We start from the raw sequence: 19,016 nt of genomic DNA on the forward strand, positions 1-19,016 counted from the left end.
AATTAATCTCATATTGTGAGACATGAATTAAATGAAATTGTAATAACAAATAAAATATGTAAATAATAAAGTCTAATCATTAGAGATTAGTAACAGGTATAACTAACTTATGCACAAATTTTAGACCTCTGCCTACCATGATGAATCATAATTGGATGAGATTGAAAGAATTTGTTTGCTGTAGTGGTAGTACATCATTAGAACTGATGTAGCTCTGTTCTTCGTTTGAATGTTTTGATGGTGGCTATGCATCTTGATAAGGATTACATTTATTATTACTATCAATATTATCGTTTGTATTTTTTTTTTGTTTTTTTTTTTTTTTTAAGGTAACCAAATACAATTAACATATGCCTTTAGGGGGGGTTAGTGTCAGACTCGCAACAGGCTCTGCTAGATGTAATTAAAGTTCATATGTGTACTGGCACCCTACCAACTAAAACTAACAACTCATCAACTCCCCTTCCTGGGGTCAGATCCATAATTAAGCATTACTCAGCCCCAGGAGATGCCTTCAAGCTTGAGGGATCCAAAGTCCCCATGCATCATCACAGTCGCACACTATGTAGACGAACAATGGCTTCACAGGGGGCTGTTCTTCATCCCTTTGCTCTCTGGTCCTGTTCTTCACCTTAGCAAGGACTTTTTAGGTGTTCTGTCTCCTCGCATCCTGGTCTATTTCCTGTATCACTCTCGCAATGAAATTCGCTATAGTTGAAAACTGTTGTTTGTTTTCCAGCATCTTGGATAATTTTCTCCACCTTCAACTGACTCAGTGTCACCTCACAATCATGTCTTCTGTTCATCTAACAAGAAAACTCAAAGATCATGTGCTCTGGGGTTTCCATATCTCCACAATATGAGCACCCCTTATCCTCAGCCCTTCTCCTCTTATGCAGATAACACCTGAAATGCACAGTGGCCGGTCAGAAATTGAGTGAGCCAATGACTCAGTTCCCTGAACCTCCTCCCATACCATGGTGCAACTCGTGGGATGAGTCTGTAGGTCCAATGGCTTTTATGGAAAGCATCACATCTGGATTGTCATTCTTCTATCATCATTTCCCATGAGTCATGACAGTCCTCACCTTCATGAATTCTTTTCCTGTGGTCTGCAAATTGTCACAATAGTACCAACTCAGTCGCCACCATCACTAAGTTATACGCGGTTGCCACCCATAGTGTTATGCAGCGTTTCACATCCTCTAACAGTCGGCAATTCCGCCCCATCTATATTGCCCTGTGTCACACCAGTATATCATGTAAAAGTACAGAATCCACATCATGGGTGTACAACCATTGTTTTGAAGTTCTCAGCCTTGTCACACTTCCCATCAATTTATTAAGTCTCTTAACTGTTTTCTTGGCATGTAAGCCAACCTCCCTGACATGCCTTGTGAATGATCTTCGCGTGTTTATCCATATCCCCAAGTACTGAATTGCCTCCTTGATGACTACCTTATGTTCTCCCATTCAAAGAACTAACAGTGAGAGCCTACCCCTCCCCTGTCAGTGCTACCGCCCCAGTCTTTTCTGGACTCAATCTGAGCCCCTTCTCCTCCAACCAGTTTTGTGTCGTTCTTGTTTATACTCGTACCTAATCAGCCACTTCCACCTCTGACCCTTTGTAACTGACATTGTGAGGTCATCAGCGAATGCTGCCACGGCGACCCCCTGCAGGAAGATCCAAGTATCCCATCGTACACAATATTCCATATGACGGGGCCCATTACAGACCCCTGCAGGACCCCCGACACATCACCTCAGATCTTAACCTCTTATCACCCAGATTGTATGACAGGAACCTATCCTCCAGATAGTTCTGTATCAGCCTTCTCACTGAGCTGCAAATCCCCTGATCCCAAACTGTCTTAAAAATCACATCCCATCAGAGGAAATCAAAGACGTTTGTGAAGTTGAGTGTGAGCACCAGAATCTTCCTGGTCCTCCAGGTTCCAGCCGTCGTCCGACCTGCCCGTTCAGTTATCATTTGTATCCCTTCCACTGTCAAATATTTTTTCCAAAAATCCAAATTGTTGTTCATTGAATCCTCCTGTACTCCTTATGTTTTCTTAAATACAACCCACCAACATCCTCTCCAGCAGCTTACAAAAGTTGTAAGACATACCAGCCTGTACAATACTGGTGCATCCGGTATACTTGACTTCTGTAACAGGATCAGTCTTCCCTCTCTCCAGAAGGGTGGTATACTACCTGCTATCAAATTAGCATTCATAATGTTCAACACCTGTACCAGGACTACGTCTAACATAATCCTCATCGCCTCTACAGGTATCTCATCTGGTCCAGGACATTTGCATGTTTTCATTCTATGCCTCACTGCCAACAATCCTTCCTTTTGAAAGGGCACTATATTTTCCACCTGTACCACTTTCTGTTCTAGTGCTAGTAAACTCGGAAATAACTCCGCAACACTTTCCCTTAACTTCTCTTCTGGAAGAACTGGAAGCCTACAACCCAAACGTTCAGTTACAACCTTTCCTCAATGGGTCTTCATCAACTGCTGCCTTTTTATGCTTTTCTCTTTTCTTCTTTAATCTTTGCCCGATACCTGATTCTGGCTTCTACAAATCCTCTATAGGCCTCCCTCCTGTCCACATCATTTCCTCCTATCCCTGCTTTTTGGTACCACCTGCGAGCTGCCCAGGCATGCCTACAAAGTGTCACAAGATCAGCTGCCCACCAGTATGAATGCTTTTTCTCCAGACGGGATTTGACCAGACCTGTTGTACTCATTTCTGACAATCCAGATGAACTCCTCCGGAGTAACCCCATCCAGTGGTAATTGTTGTATTGCCTCCACAAATCTGATGCAACTGGCAACTGATGTCACCTTCCTCTTAAGATGTTTTCTGTTCACGCTTCTGCTGAATTTAAAAATTATCCTATGGTCGGACAGGCTTTTCTTGTTTAATATCTGCTACTCCTGGGTGTGCACCCACATGGTCCCCTCTCACTAATGCCAGATCTAACACAGTGTGCCTGAATCCACTCAAAGGTAGCACCCTCTCCGGTAATACACTACTTATCCTATGCCTCAACTTGGTCCACTAGATATACCCCCCCCCCCAAAGATTTCAACTCTCTTTTCCAAATTTCAGTGACTTCACATTGAAGTCACAAGCTATCAGGATATTCCGACCTCTGAATTTCTGTACCACCTCCTCCAGTGAGTTCAGGAACCTTATGAATTCCTTTATTGTAGTATTTGGAGAGTGGTAGCAGGATACAATCACCACATCCATCAAATTCACCCATACATATCCGGTTCTGGCCCCACTGGTGACTACAGGGATCCCAGCCACTGGGAAACCAATGACTGTCACCCTCATTCTATCCATCAGCCATGCCAACCTGGTCAGTGATCTCTCATTTGGTTCCTATACTAGGATGAGCTCCACTCTGTTTGTAGAGCCACCTCCCAACTCAAATCCACCAACATCTGCTCCCCTGTTGTTGTTTAACTGGAGTACTTTCATTTTCAGGCCCCACAATCAACAGTTTAATGACCCTCCACCCCAAATATTGCACACTCTCGGAAATTCACAATTTGCCCTTGGTGTCCTGTCCTGTCCTGTCACAGTTCAAGCAAAGACAAGATCTATCCATCCCCTTGCACCCTGCAGATACATGTTCCTTTTCCCAAAACCTGTAGCATTGGTCCTCTTCCTTTTTTATAGTGCCACAACATCGCACCCGTCCAATCCGAATTCTGATCACTGTCACTTTCTTGGCAGCCCGGTTAGACATTATAAGTTTTGTCTTCTGTGTTGACCCGAAGGTTGGTCAAAGAGACGTCAGCCACCTCCTCCTCCAGGCTCAGGTTCACACTCACACCGTCCTTAATGGTGTTAGCATATATTGTGGCATCTATGTCTCTTATATGAAACACTGTTCTACGCCTTCGATCTGATGCTGACCTACGAATCTTCTGCTTTAGACTGGATGACCGATGTAAATGCCTCCACCACCTTACAATCTTTTACTCTAATCTGTACTTCATCACTGTTGTCATACCGCAGTAGCAAAACATCCATGGCATCATCAGTACTGACACTGTCTTTCATGGACTTCAATAACTCTGCATAAGACCTTCCTCAGAGACCACTGTTAGGTATTAATCCAGAAGATAAGATGAATGACAATTTTTGTAGCGTGTGAAAATGTCATGCCTGACTGAGATTCGAACCAGAGACCTCTGGATTGAAAGCCGAGATGCTACCACTTGCACCACGGAGGTCGGCTTTACTTAAGACCTGCCCAACGCCTTAACCACAATTGTCTTTGTTTCTTGTTTCATCAAACTAGCTATAGTAGTCTTTCTCCTGGTTGCCGAAATACTTCACTTCCTCTAATAGATTCTGACAGGTATCTTCCTACTCTTCCCAAGGTATGCCAGTATTTTTCTTGCTGAATGACTTGTTTTATCTCAGCCTCAATTTTTATCTCAGTACTAAAGACCAGGTCCCCAATTCAATGAGGTTAATCCTGAAAGCCTTGAGGAAATCAGTCAGAATGGTTCCTTCATCCACTCTGGAATTGTAAAACACTATGTAGCTTGCTCCTCCAATACTCAAGGATTCCACTTCATATAGAATGGATCCCTCCATATTTTCTCTTATTACTTGCCCCCATTTTGCCCTGCCCTCTTGTAGTAAAGAGGAGGCTAGGGACAACCACTGATCCAGTGTAGCCTGGCTTTTCCTATCTATTTATTTGATCATATTTATCACTTCATCCAACATTACTGGATTTCCTTAATTAATTCCAACATTTCCATAACTTCTGCAGGCCAACATCATGTCACTAATAACAGAAGCTCTTTGTTGGTGACTCCCCTGTTCAGCTTCTCACCTACTTCCATAACCTGGTGGTTCTGTTTGAGTGGCCGTCATTATCTTCACTACTGAAGGTGCCTCTCTAAGTTCTCTGAATTCACCCATCAGAATTTGCTCTATTGATAATCTTTATATCCTGTTTCGTGCTTCTTTTTATGCACTGGTTCAAATTCTTGGCCAGATGCACTAGTCTCGAAACCAGCATCTCCAAGCCATGGATTGACTCTTCCTCGTCTGATGACACTACCCAAAGGCACTTCATCGCCAGAAAAGGGGTTTGCTCAGCAAAAACCAACACCAACGGCACAGCTACCTCCTCTTTCATCACCTCGGAAGATGTCGAGCCCCTTGCAGGCTGGTCCTTTCAAACCAAAGAGCGCACTAGCCTCTTTCCTGCTACAAACAGGTTTTCAGCCATCCTGCTGCTATGTAGGAAGATTCACCTCCAAATCCCTACCAGATTCTTAACCAGGGTCAAAATCCTTGTATTTTGACATCCCACACACTTATTTTTAAGAGTTGGGGAAATATATCTATCTATAACTTAAATAAAAAATTTTGGTGGGTAAAAGAAAGGAAATGTTTGGGCACAGATAGATCTGGAAGTATTTTGGTGGTAAGGATTAAGTGTAGAGATATTTAGGAAAGAAGGTTCCCCTTTATCCTTTCTGTAGGACTTAGAAAATGTTACTCACTCACTGTGATGATGAATCACAGTGTCAAGTAAACAATGACTTATAATTATTTTTATCAATGAAGAGGTTATGTTGCTTCTCTATAACATGTGTTCTTGTATAGAAATAACTATACTTCAGAAAAAATGCATTTTCTCAAAAACCGTTCGATAATAAATTTTGTGAACTCACACTTTTTTGTTTACACTTCAAGTTACCAGGTAAGTATTGTTCAAACACCAAAAACCAAGTATGACACTACCGAACATAAATTTTCTAGGCAATACTCATGTTACCACTTTCATCAATCCAATCAATACACAACTATTTTATAAAATGCTGTTTATCAGGATTCTGTTGTCCTTGCGAATAAGGTAATGCATTTAAATTTATATTAATGTTAAGATTCATTTTTGGTACATACGATTTCCTTTGTTGTGAATTGAAGGTTTTCATTGGCATCTGTAGGATTTTTGTAAAATCAAATCATTGTTTTTTAGGGGTTATAAAAGTGTCTTCCCTTTTCAGGTACTGTATGTGTATGCTTCGATTGAGGAATATTGTTATGAGATAACTTACGTGATCTATTTTAATAAATACTTTCGCCTCATTATGACAGATAGTTATGATTATCATTGATATTTGAATGATCTTGTTTATTCTTAGAATATTGTGAATATTTTTTTTATTATTATTGTAAAATGTTTGATCAATACTCTAGGTTTGTCAGTAACAATATGTCTTTCAAAGTTCGACTTTTGTTGTTTCATCTGGATTTGTTGATGCCCAGAATAGCATGAATCATATTCTTTTAACTTTATCGCCAACACATGATATTCATGATTGAATTTACCAATTTTTCTGTGGGACTGATTTTTAGATAAACAATAACTCTGAAATTAAGAGTTATTACTTTCTAATTTGGAATCATTAAATTTGTCTTTATGGATGAACATATTGTGTTTCTTAGCACAAATCTTAAATTGATTTTTTGAATAACATTGATTAGTGGAATGGCCTTTCTGCAGACAATTAGAACAATTATTATTTTCCATAAAGGCTTTACGATCGTCAGTGGAAAAGTTTAAAAATTCCTTACTCTGGTACAAATAATGATTTGAGTTACAGTACAAACATTGACTAAAGTTAAATTTACCATAATAACTAACAGTATGTTCTTTATATTGTTTATTAGCCTTAAAATTAAAGCATTTGGTTAAAAGTTTAGTTGTATTTTTATAATGTTCTTTGATTTTGTATTCTGTTTTTATTTGTTTGTTTGTTGAAATGAATGAATTAATATTTTCTAAAAGTTAGAGTCTGGAATTAAGAAACTCGTCCTTAACGTTCATTCATACTTTCTCATTCCACAGCCTTAATGTTATAATCAAACTTAGATAGATGTTAGAAATTGGACTACAATAATTCATATGTATACAATCTGAATCTAAAACACCTCATCATTAAATTTCAATCCAATTTCTGATTAAATAGTGTCATATTTGCTTCACAATTCAATAATATTTCTTATTTTAATTTGTAAATTGTGAATATCACCTAATGAGGGATCATAATTGTTAAAAAATAATTGTGAATAAATGTGTCATTCCTGGTTATGGCGACCTTTATTAGCCTTCTTTGTGTGATAGTGTTCCCTTTCCATAATGATAATAGTAATAACAATGTAAATTATTAATAATGTAAATTAAATGTGAAATGAATTAAATGATATAATAATGATGACAATGTAAATTATATGTAATATAAATTGAAGATATTACAATAAATGATGTTGTAGATAAATGATTGCCAGATAATAGTTGTTGCGATCCCTGGTCATATGAGGTTTGTTGTAAATGAAGATTTTTAAAATCGTAGATTATGTTGATTTTAGATGTAGATTTTATTTGTAGATTTCAAATGATGATTCTTCATGTTGCAGTAATATCTGCGATCGGATGACCAAAAAATATATGATTATACTTTACATGATTAAGAAGAAAGTAGTTAATTTCTATGTTTATAAATAATGAGTTGGAAATAATATATAAGTTTGCAAAAATATTTTTTTAAACATGTGTAAAAACTATTACTGACCTGCAGACCCGGCCATGCTTTGCTATTGTCAGATTTGAGTGTGCGTGTGTGTATATATATATATATATATATATATATATATATATATATATATATTATATTTAATGAATACAATTGAAAATTTGATAAAACATTAATAAAATGAACATTATGGAACTTCGCAAAATTTAACCTTTTCCTTTCCCCTTTCCTCCGTCACCATTTTCATGTTAACATTTTCCACCTTCCCCTTTCACCATTTTCATTTTACCATATTTCCCCTTTCCTTTGCCCCTTTTTATTTTTTCCATTTTCCCTTTTTTGATTTTCCCTTTTTCCCTGCGTGTTAATCGGTCTTTTAGTTTATAGCGGACATACATATCGGAAACATTGAATGGAATTGTAAAATATTTATTATAGCGTGTGTTGCTTTTACGTCCAACAGATAGCATTCTTTTACCTGTCACAGGTGTGACATCTTAGGTATATAAATAGTAGGTATATAAAACATGCGTGTATTCAAATGTAGTGTTATGTCAACATTTCAAAGCAATTGGTAAAGAACTTTTGAAGATATAAGATTTTGAACAAATGAACATTTACATTTTTATTTATATACATATAGAAGAACCTATCTTTGAGCCTATTTTTGAGGATGGTTACTTTAAACAGTTGAAATAGAAAAACAAATTGAGATAAAAATTTTAATTTTATAGGTTCATTAATCATACTTTTTCAGCAGATTCATTAAAGTTTTATCCAAATATTACAATTTTATCAGTGTATAAAATATATCAATTTTGTTTGTATTTATGAAATTGCTTTAAAAATGATTTTTTTAACAGAAATCTCATATAAAAGAGTGTTCAAGGAGGTTAGTGGTAAACTAAACAGTATATTATTCTGATAATAATAATGAAAAAAATCACATAAACATGGCTATGAACAAATTAAGTACAATTAAGTAATCTTATTTTTTTAAGTTACAGCTAGAAAAAAATTAAAACTGTTTTCTGCTTGAATGAGGCCATACTGAAATTGTTGAGTCATGAATTATGGGGGAAAATTAGTGATCTGAATTTTTTTGCAATTTGACAAATTAAAAAAGTAGATCCAAGAATTGCATCTATAAGTTTCTTAGAAAAATGTTAGAAATCTTGAAAAACTGGCTGAAAACACTTTTTTTAGGTGTGGAACAAAATTTAATTTAAGTTGCCTATAAAGAAAAAATATTTAAAACATTTTAACAACATAAATTAATCCCAAATAGAAAATGATTTTATTTAATAATTTTTCAACCATTATATAACTTTCTAAGAAACTTCCAGGGACACAGCTCTGACTCTTTTTTTTGGTTTTTTAATTTTTCAAGTCATAAAAAATAAATTAACAGTTTTGCCCCATAATTTGTGAACCAATAATTTCAATTTGTTTATTTTACTAGTGGACAGAAATGAGAGTGAAGGATTTTGAAAATTGTAGCTCAAAAAAGAGCATTGCCCAAGCCTTAATGTTAATACAAACTTTTTCCATTACTTTCATCAGAGGAATACACGTGTAAAGTTTATCCTGGAACTTCTGTATACAGACTAGCATACACTGGGTGAATTAACTCCATAAATTATAAGTCAAATGCATTAAAAAAAAATTAACAAATATGTTTGTTTTTTTTTTGTAATTCACCATATTTGAATTATTCCACAAAAATTACTAATAAGAAATGATTAAGTTTTTACATATCTTGTTATTAACTAGGTAAATTTTAAAGTTATAGTGAAGAAAGAAATGCAGGTTATAGGAAAGTAATTTCAGTGGAACTTTTTGAGAGAAATTTTTCCTTAATTATAAAACTAATTTGAAATATTAACACAAGAAATATTATTTCACAGGAGGGGGGGACATCTCACAAAATGGATGTCTTAAATTTATAGTGTTAGTAAAACCAGATTCTGGGAATTTTGGGAGAAATAGAGAAGGAATAATTTTTTAGGTTATTTAAAAAGTAAAATCCATTTCCTCCTTGCCATACTAAATACACAGTTATTCACTAGGACCTTTCAGAATGTTAATGAGTAGAAATAAACTTTTAAGTAGTACTTAATTATTTTTTTAATTCACCCTTCCATTTTTATTGTACTTTTTGTAACAGTGTTTTCTTATTTTTTTTCTTTTAATTTCTTGATATTTTTACTGAAACTTATTTCTTGATTTTAAGAAATTTTTAAAATCTAACCAATTTAAAAGTTAATAGTTATTAATTTTTGAAGATATTAGAACTTGTGCATTTAATTACGATATAAATTGGTTGTTTATGTTTTACATGTTTACTGGTAGATCACTCAGATAATTATTATATTTGTAATTTTTTCAATTTCTGTCAAATTTAGGTCGTAGATTATATCCAGGTTTAAATCTTGGTTTTCTTTTTGGAAGAAACTTATTTGTTGGAGATATGGATTATGAAGGTATAAATAATATTATTTGTTGTAGTTTTTCATAATTTTATATAATTAATAATTGTCTCCTTTTTATGTAGTGAAATCGCCTACTTTCTAAAAATCCGGAACAATTTTCTATAACTTTTGATTGGATTAATTAAAACAAAACTGATGGATGTGAATTAATTAGAGAAAAATTGTTAAAAAATCTACACATGCTACACTCCTGTAATGTGTAGAAGATACTGCTATGGTTATCTTTTATTGTTATTAGGGCCACCAAAAACATTTTAATACTTTATGTTTGATAATAGAATTAACTAGTAGTAGAATAAAGAATTATAAAATAAACTGTTAACAGTTTACTAGAATAAAAATTATTAAAAATGTTTTAAAGACCTTAAAAACATGATGTTCTCAGTATTGTAATTTATTACATTGTAACATTAATAAAATTACTCCAGTTGAGATCGTATCATGTTATTTAATTTTATTCAGAAGGAAATGAAAATTGGTTACTCTAGAGTTACTTTAAGAATTTTTGCCATAACTTTGTTATTTTTGAACAGATTTGAATAAATAAGGTGTTATTTCCTTTGTCATTAAATGTTTTAACGTTTTGTTTTTGTAAAACATAACATTTAATTGACCCAGCGGTTTCTAAGAATTAACAAATAAAAGTTGACATGCTCACCATTTTAAAGTGTATTGAAAGATCAGGTTCATTATTTTTATACAAGTAAACCTCTAGATACTCTAGCAGTATACAAAATTTCAGCTTGATTAACCATTCGTGAGAAATACAAAATTGCAGATAGCCAGTAAACTAAGCGTTCATATGTTGATATAAAGTTTATTCCTAATTTTGATATGGGAGACTATCCTCTAAATTCTTGAAACAGTTTTTATAAACACCTTTTATACCTATGGATGATATAGTTTTAATACACAATACATGAAATGGTACACATAGGCTTATTGTGCAGTATCAGTTTTTATATATGTGTTCTGCTGCAGAAGTCCTTTCCTTTCAAAAATTGTACTATTATTTGATTCATATACCTATAACTACATGACTGTATGGTGATAAGTTTGTTTCTGATCATGCATAATAGCACATAATTAATGAATATTAAACTGACTATTTTATACATCATAATTTTTAATGAAAAAAATAGTTATATTGTAGTGATATAGAAAAAACAATATTTTAAATAAAAATCAGAAAAGATTTATAAAGTGATTATCCTTTATAAAGTAAACAAATAAAACATAAACTTTGCAGTAGAAATGAACAACCCCGGTTTTCAGAATAATGTAGGTTTAACTATTTTTTTGCACTAAAAAATTCTCATTTTCACTCATACTGATCTAATTTTAAAATCCTACATCAAATTATAATGCACTATGATATGTAACAGGAAATTTGAATTACAGCAATGTTTCTGTTATTGAGATATTTCATTATTAAGAGATTTCAACAATGTAAAAAAATGAGGAATTGCATAATCTAATAATAAATAATTAGGTTTTACCTTAACAATTGAAATATTAAAATAAAACACATAAATAAATAGTTTTTTTTTATAATTTATTATTATAGAAAAAAGACATAAATAAAATAACCATTTTTAATAGAAGCAGAGTTTTTTTTTTTAAATGGAAATCGAAAAATAACTATACAAGTAACATATATATCTTCCCATGTGCTGAGTAATGTGGAAAAGCTATTTACGAGAACTATTTTTTAAGTAAGGTCTGGTATTTAATTTAAACAAAACTAGTAAAGATATTCACAAAAACTTTTTTTTCTTTCATTCTACACTTTATACTACTTTTTTACATAGTTTGTTTACAACTTATTATTTATATATACATTAATAATATAAATAATACCTATAACCTCCTTATTTGTTTATGTATTTATCATAGCATTTTACTAAATTGTTTGTGCCCACATCGTAGAAATCAGCCATCTGTGAAGTCAACCACTCTTCAAACGTTGTTTTCACTTCTTCATCGGTGTCAAAACCGCTGACCACCAAGAAACTCTTTCAGGTAGCAGAACAGGTGGAAATCCCTTGGTGCAAGGTCCGTCCAGGCTGTACAGTGGGTGGTCCATTTGCTCCCATCCAAAAGATCTGATTAACTCTAGAGTTTTAGGCAGCAGAATGAGATTGTGCATTGTCTTGCAGCAATAAAACTCCAGTTGACGATAGGCCACATCACTTATTCTGTATGGCACACCAAAGCTTTGTCCAGGTCTTACAGTAAACAGCTGAGTTTATCATTATGTCTATCCCAAAACACACTTGCCCTAATTTTGTGTGTTGACATTGTCTTTTGGCTTTCACTTTGACTGGAGATATTGTGTGTCAACCATTCAATTGATTGCCGCTTTGATGTTGGAATGATTTGAGAAACCGATGTCCCATCTCCTGTGACAGTGTGGTCCAAAAGTTCATCTCCTTCCTTACTATATTGGATCAAAAATTTTAAAACACCAGCTATTCCCCTTTTATGATTTTCTTCAAAAAGCAGCCTGGAAACCCATGGCAAGCACAGTTTTTTGAACTGCAAGATTTTAGAAACATTTTTGTATAACACTGACCTTAAAACTTGTGAGAATATCAGTGACAAAGTGGAAATTGTAATTGCTGATTTTCACAAATTTTTGCATAACTTCACGCACCAAGTCAACTGTAATTAAAGGACAGCCCAATTGTAGTTAGTCACGGACATTGTTTCACCTACCCTAAAACAGTCTTAACCATTTATGCATTTTTCTTACATGTTTCTTGTGGTCAGAAATTGAATTACAGACTGTATTTCACAATCGGCAGGCTGCTCAATTATTTGAAACAGTTCAACTTCGTAATATAAACCATACACAATGATGCTACGACTGTAAATGGTGTCTGCAACTGTGCAAGGCATGCTAGGTGCCAGGGTGCATGCGCATTTCAACAGCCGCGCAAAATTTACATAGCTAATGCCAATCGGACCTTACTTAAATAATAGCCCTTGTAGTAGATCTCCACCTCTAATTGCATAGTCATGTCAGTAAAATCGAGTGCCTAGCAGAATCACCTTCTATTTGTCTACACCTATTGACTTTATTGTACATCCATAATTCCAATTTGATGGATACATATTGTTAACATTTTTGCTTGGTTTATTGTTTGTGTTTTACTTCAGTAAATTCAGTTTCAGTTGGTTGAAACCTAAAAAATAGGAAATAACTTTTCTGATGGCTTTATAATATAAAATCATAAACAATTATTCATTCAGCTGAATCTGGGCATTTGCCTAGTTAGAGATAATTTTTTTCCTAGTGGAATCAAACCCAGGACCTCTTGAATCAGAAGCCAATATGTTGACCACTACATTGACTACACTACAGTGATTCGTCAGTATTTTTGTCCTTAAGCAGAAATAACTTTCAGTTTAATCAATTGAATAAAAATGTTTTAATTTGTAAAAAAAATAAGTGTTTGTAATAAAATTTAAAAAGACTGCAGTTTGTTATCAGAGTTTATTTTTGAATGCTAAAAAAATGTTTTTAAAAGTCTACAAAAAATTATTACTTTTTTAAATAATTGGCCATTTTCTGCCTCATCAATTTAATGTTTTATTCTAGCAAGGTTTCTCAGTTTCTTAAGTAAAGTAGTAGCTTCAGGCGTAGTTCATGTTGATGTTAATACCATACTATTAAAGTTTAATGTGTTGAAAATATTACCAGACCCGGCATTTAACTCATCTATTTGAACATCTTCATCAGAATCATCTATTTATAGCATAAATTTGTTTACTGCTTTTACATATTTATTCCCATTTAAAAGACGGAACCACGCTGTGTTAGTATAATTTTCTTTTATTTTCCTCAAACCCAAGAATTGATTGAAAAAAATTAGTCATCTCAGTTAATTCTTATGCCTCATCACCATGTTCAAGGTGGATAATTTTTCTGTGTTTATGTAACACAAATTTTGTGGTCTTTCCACATTAGAACACAATTTTTTTCATCCATTTTGTAAATAAACTGTGTCAATCAGTATTAATTCATTACTACATAACCATAATCAAATTTTTCATGTTTCATAAAGAAAACATCAGTGGTAATTTTATTTTATGGTGATTAAAATACTTATCTACTATAAATATATAAATCAGGTTGACCATTTGGATTTTTGACAGTTTAAATTTTTAGTACTGACATTTGTTACCATGTTTTCCCAATTATTTTTGCCATGCTGTGTTTTTTTTCCTCACTGACTTATTCGTTAAAATGTTGGATTTTATTTGTGAGAAATTGCTTGAAAGTAAATGTAGCTAAGCACATTGTTTTTGTTTTTTTCATCAAGATGATATTTATGGTGAAGAATTTACTACAGATGATGTAGATTCCAGTTCTAGAGATTCAACAGATACAACAGACATTCAGCAACATGAGATAGATGTTGGTAATAATGGCAGTGGTAATAGTGAAAGTAGGTCTGATCAAGGTTCGTTGACACCTGGTGGCAGGGAAATGGTCACTGATTTTGAGAAGATCCAGTAAAAGTTAGCTTAATCATTAATTATTATCAGCTAACTACATCATTCAGGTATTTTTTATTATTATTCACAACACAGTGTTTCCATTGTTAGTGTTTAAATTTATACTTTATACCACTATTGAGTAGTATTATGGAGATGCTGACCTTGCATAAATATTTTAGCTTGATTTAGTGTCCCTGTTATTGCCATTTATTATAAAAGCACCACCGTATCAACTAATTTTTAACTGTTCCTGTATATAATGACTTAGTAGTTAATCTGTAAATAAGGTGTAAAATATCTAGTGAGGCATTTATTAATCTTCAGTTGATAATAACTTTTCTTGTTTATTAATAGAAAAAATGGTTTTGAAATATGAGTTTATAAAGTCATTCATTCATAGATTTAGTACCTAAATCTTTCTGTTTACTGTTACTTACAATTTATAGTTTTTGTTTGTCATATTTGAAAATTTCTGTAATCTTTTTATTTTTAAAAAATTTTATTTGTATTTTTATCCAAATTATACATTTCAGTATGATTATGTTCCTGTTTTTCTTTACATAAAAATTTATATTTTTGTCTTCAAAGCAGTGCAGTAACATATATGATGGTCAGTTGTTAATAAGTATTACAGGAATTGTTTTGTAATATTTTATAAGAATAAACAAATTGTATTTATAAAGTGTATGCTTATTAATACAAATGTCATACTCCTATAATGCTAGGAAGATTTAAGTAGATGTTATTAGCAAGGTATGAAAAAGTCATAGTTCAGAAAAGGAACAAGAAAAACTATAGGACTAATTAGAATGATTGGAGAGAAAGGTTTTGAAAGAGGAAGAGCATTGAGATTGTGTTTTGTAGTTATAGATATGGAAAAGGCTTTTGACAAAGTACAGTGGGAAAAATTATTTGAAATTCTGAGAGAAAAGAGAGTTGATTGGAAGGATAGGAGACTGATCAGAGAATTGTATTTGAAGCAAAATGCAGCTGTGAAGATAATAAGAATCAAATTGGTTGGAATTTGGGAGAGAAGTGGCGCAAGGCTGCTGTTTATCACCAGCATTGTTCACCCTTTATGTCGAGGAAATGTGGAAAGAAATATTCGATGACCAAAAAGGAGTAAGTATAGATGAAAGAAATATAAATTGTCTCAGATTCTGATGATATGCTTATTGTAGCTAGACACTCAGACATTACAAGGAATGATAAAAGCATTGGAAGTAGGGATAAAATAAATGTGAGGAAAACAAAAATTACAAAGGTAAGTGATAGGGAAGATATAGATGTTGTAATAGCAGAAGGAATCAGTAAAAAGATACAGATATAGATTTTCAGCCAGTAAAAATATACAGATATGTCGGGACAGTTGTAACTGAAGACTAGAGGAGTAACGAAGAGATTAAGATGAGAATTGCAGTGCCAAAGGAAACCTTTTGAGAAAGAAAAACCTATTCTGCGGCAACATGGATCTGAAACTGAGGAGAGACTGGTAAAATGTTATGTTTAGATTTTATTTTGTACGATAGTGAAACATGGGCATTGGGGAAAAAGTTAAGATCGAGGCTTTTTGAGGTGTGGGTCTGGAGGAGGGTGAAAAAGATAAAATGGGTAAACAGGTTAAGTAACGTAGAAGTGTTAAGAGGATTAATTGAAGGTAGAACAATATTGGTGATTGCCAGAAGGAGGAAAGGAAATCGGATTTGACATATAATTTCGGGAAAAGGAATTTAACAGTTATTGAAGTTGAAAAAAGAAGAAAGAAGAGACTGAAGTTAATAAATAACATGAAGGGTAGTGAAGGTTGTGATGAGATGAAAAGAATGGGACAGAAACAGATGGAGACAACAGTGGTGCCAGGGTCCTGCCAACAGGCAGAATACAAAATCTCTTTTAAGCTGAACTGATTGAGGTGAACTAATTTCTAGTTTTTTTTTTTCATTTTAGTTCTTGATTGTCTTATCTTTACTTTGTGTTTTTTTTTATTGAAAGATCTCATCTCTACATTTTATCTGTTATACAAAATTTTATAAATAAAATAATAATTTTTTTAATAAAATTTTAATAATAAAGCAATTTTTTTAGAAATTCATTATTTCAAAATATCAATTAATATAATAAATTAATAGCCAATTAATTAATTATATTTATTGGAAGTGAAAATGGAGAAAAAATTGAAATTGTAAATTTAATCTTTATTTTCATAAAATAATCTTTATTTCATCTTTATTGATATGAACTATGCGAAGCTACCCTTTTATGATAAATTGTGATAAAAAGTTAGTCAACATTTAAGTTATTTAATTAAACTTTTATTTGCTTGGATTATTAGAATATAAAATTATAATTTACTGTAATATTTTGAAGAATAAAAAAATGCAGTTGCTTTTTCAATCACATTTGAAAAAATAAACATTGTTTTATAGTTTGATAAATATTTGGTGTACTCATATATGTGCTTTGAACTATGATGAGTGAAAGCAATTTCACAAATATTGAGCTTTGTAAGGGGTTTTAAAATAAAAAAAGTAATTTAAAAAATTTATCAATGAGGGTCTTCACATGAGGTATAGTCGTACATTTTTTTTATTTCATAAGTAGGTGAGGAAATATTCTCAGCTTTATAATTTGTACACACCCATATTCTCTATATTGGTTTGCAACATACTTCTGAAAGAGAATTAGAGAATGGGTATACTTTTGCTTGTCATTTACTGTAACTGTTGTTTCAACATTTTATAAGTTATTTAATTTGATTCTGACCTGCTTAGGGTTATATCAGTAAAAAATTACCTGAGTAGAATGCTTTGTTCACCCATCACAGTGGCAATATTAGGGAGAATCACTCTAGTACATTTAATATTAATTGAATCTCTATGTAGAGTGTAATCTTAATCTTTTTTATCTTCTTTTTTGGTTAAATTCTTTATATGTGAATTTTCATATTTGTATGTGATGTTAATACAAAGATATTGTTTTATTTTGATATTAAATATTACCAATTTTTTTTTTAATTTTCTTATATTTTGTGTTTCAGAAACCATTAACAAATACAAGAAACAAATTTTGTGATCTCCTACTAGATGTCTTCAATTTGTGCCTAGTGATTTTAAGATAAAAGTTTATTTGTTATATTTTATACACTATCTATAATATGTAATCTATATACTATATCTAGTCAGTTTTTTAATACTCAAGAGTTTATTCAGTTTTATGCCATATAAATATTAAAAATGTGTATAGTAGAATTATGTAAAGTGAAATAAATTTAAGTTAATGTTCATTTTCTTACTTTACACTGACAAAGTAAATATGTTGTTTGTGGTATAACATTCCTTTATAATATTTTTATGGCTATAGTATCTTTTTTTGTAAATTTATATTTCCAGTATAGATTTACACTTTATATAAAAGTATATTTTTATTAATTATTATTTTGTTATTTATTGATGTTCAGTTAAATAAAAACCCTGACTACTATTGTTGTTGACTTTTCCCAATATTTGTAAAAAGTTTATTCGAGATGTAATCAAAAAACATTCAACCTTTGCTCATAAAAACAAATGAATGGGCTGGAACCATTTTCTCAAAGCTTTGCAAAATTTTTTTAATTTTATTTTGGTCTCTTGCATTGAACAGAATTTCTTAACTAACTAAGAATAGTTAACAGTTATGTAGTGTTCTTTAATGACAGATTTTCCTTGAGGAGCTTACTCATGATGAACCATGCCATGATAATAGAAAAAAGACTGTTAGCATGACCACATTGCTTCATGATTGTTTGGCTTTCTTTTGTTCCAGAGAACTTGGAGTTTTCCAATGGGATAACTGTGCCTTTGTCTCAGGGTCATAACCATAGACCCATGTTTCATCGCTGGTTATTATTTTTTTCATAAAATCAGGATCACTATAATCAGGCACATTCCATCATTTCTTGCTCAACTTGTTGGTTTTCTTTTTGTTCATGAGTGAGAAGTTTTGAGATAAATTTTACTATGCATGGCATCCTGAGATCTGTTAAAATTTATTGTACTGAGCCAAGTGAAATTCTTACTTCATCTTCAAGCTTTCTAATTGTTGTCGAGTAGTGATCAATCATTACCATCATCTGTCAAACACTGTTGATTTTTTCAGGATTTTTTTGTTGAAAAGTCTGCCAGAGAATTCGTCCATCTTGAAATCATAAAAATTAACACTGTTTAATTTGTGTAACACCCGTAGCTTGATTACCAAAAGCTGTTTGAATCTTCCTTATTGTCTCTATTTGCATGTCACTAAGTTTCTAAAAAAATGGTAATGCAGATTTCCTGCTCAACCCGTCCATTCATTTTAAACAGCAACAAAAACATGGCAACCACTAGTCTCCCCCATTTTACTTTCACAGCACCAAAGCAGTGATCGACTGTAATGGCAGCAAAACAGTGAAT

General features: G+C 32.5%; 1 protein-coding gene across 2 annotated transcripts in view; it reads left to right on the plus strand.

The window, feature by feature from the left end:
• Seipin (lipid droplet biogenesis associated protein seipin) overlaps window positions 1-18,089 on the plus strand; it is a 34,961-nt gene extending 16,872 nt beyond the window's left edge. The window contains exons 5-7 of one of the 2 annotated variants that reach the window (XM_075356846.1): window positions 9,997-10,074; window positions 14,412-14,654; window positions 17,627-18,089. In XM_075356846.1, the coding sequence (XP_075212961.1) occupies window positions 9,997-10,074; window positions 14,412-14,608 (275 nt within the window). In that variant the 3' untranslated portion in view covers window positions 14,609-14,654; window positions 17,627-18,089. The remainder of the gene's footprint in view (window positions 1-9,996; window positions 10,075-14,411; window positions 14,655-17,626) is intronic. The other variant, XM_075356847.1, reaches the window with a different exon arrangement.
• The last annotated feature ends 927 nt before the right edge of the window (window positions 18,090-19,016 follow it).

Source organism: Lycorma delicatula, chromosome 2 (genome assembly GCF_047948215.1).
Source record: "Lycorma delicatula isolate Av1 chromosome 2, ASM4794821v1, whole genome shotgun sequence".
Classification (NCBI taxonomy): domain Eukaryota; kingdom Metazoa; phylum Arthropoda; class Insecta; order Hemiptera; family Fulgoridae; genus Lycorma; species Lycorma delicatula.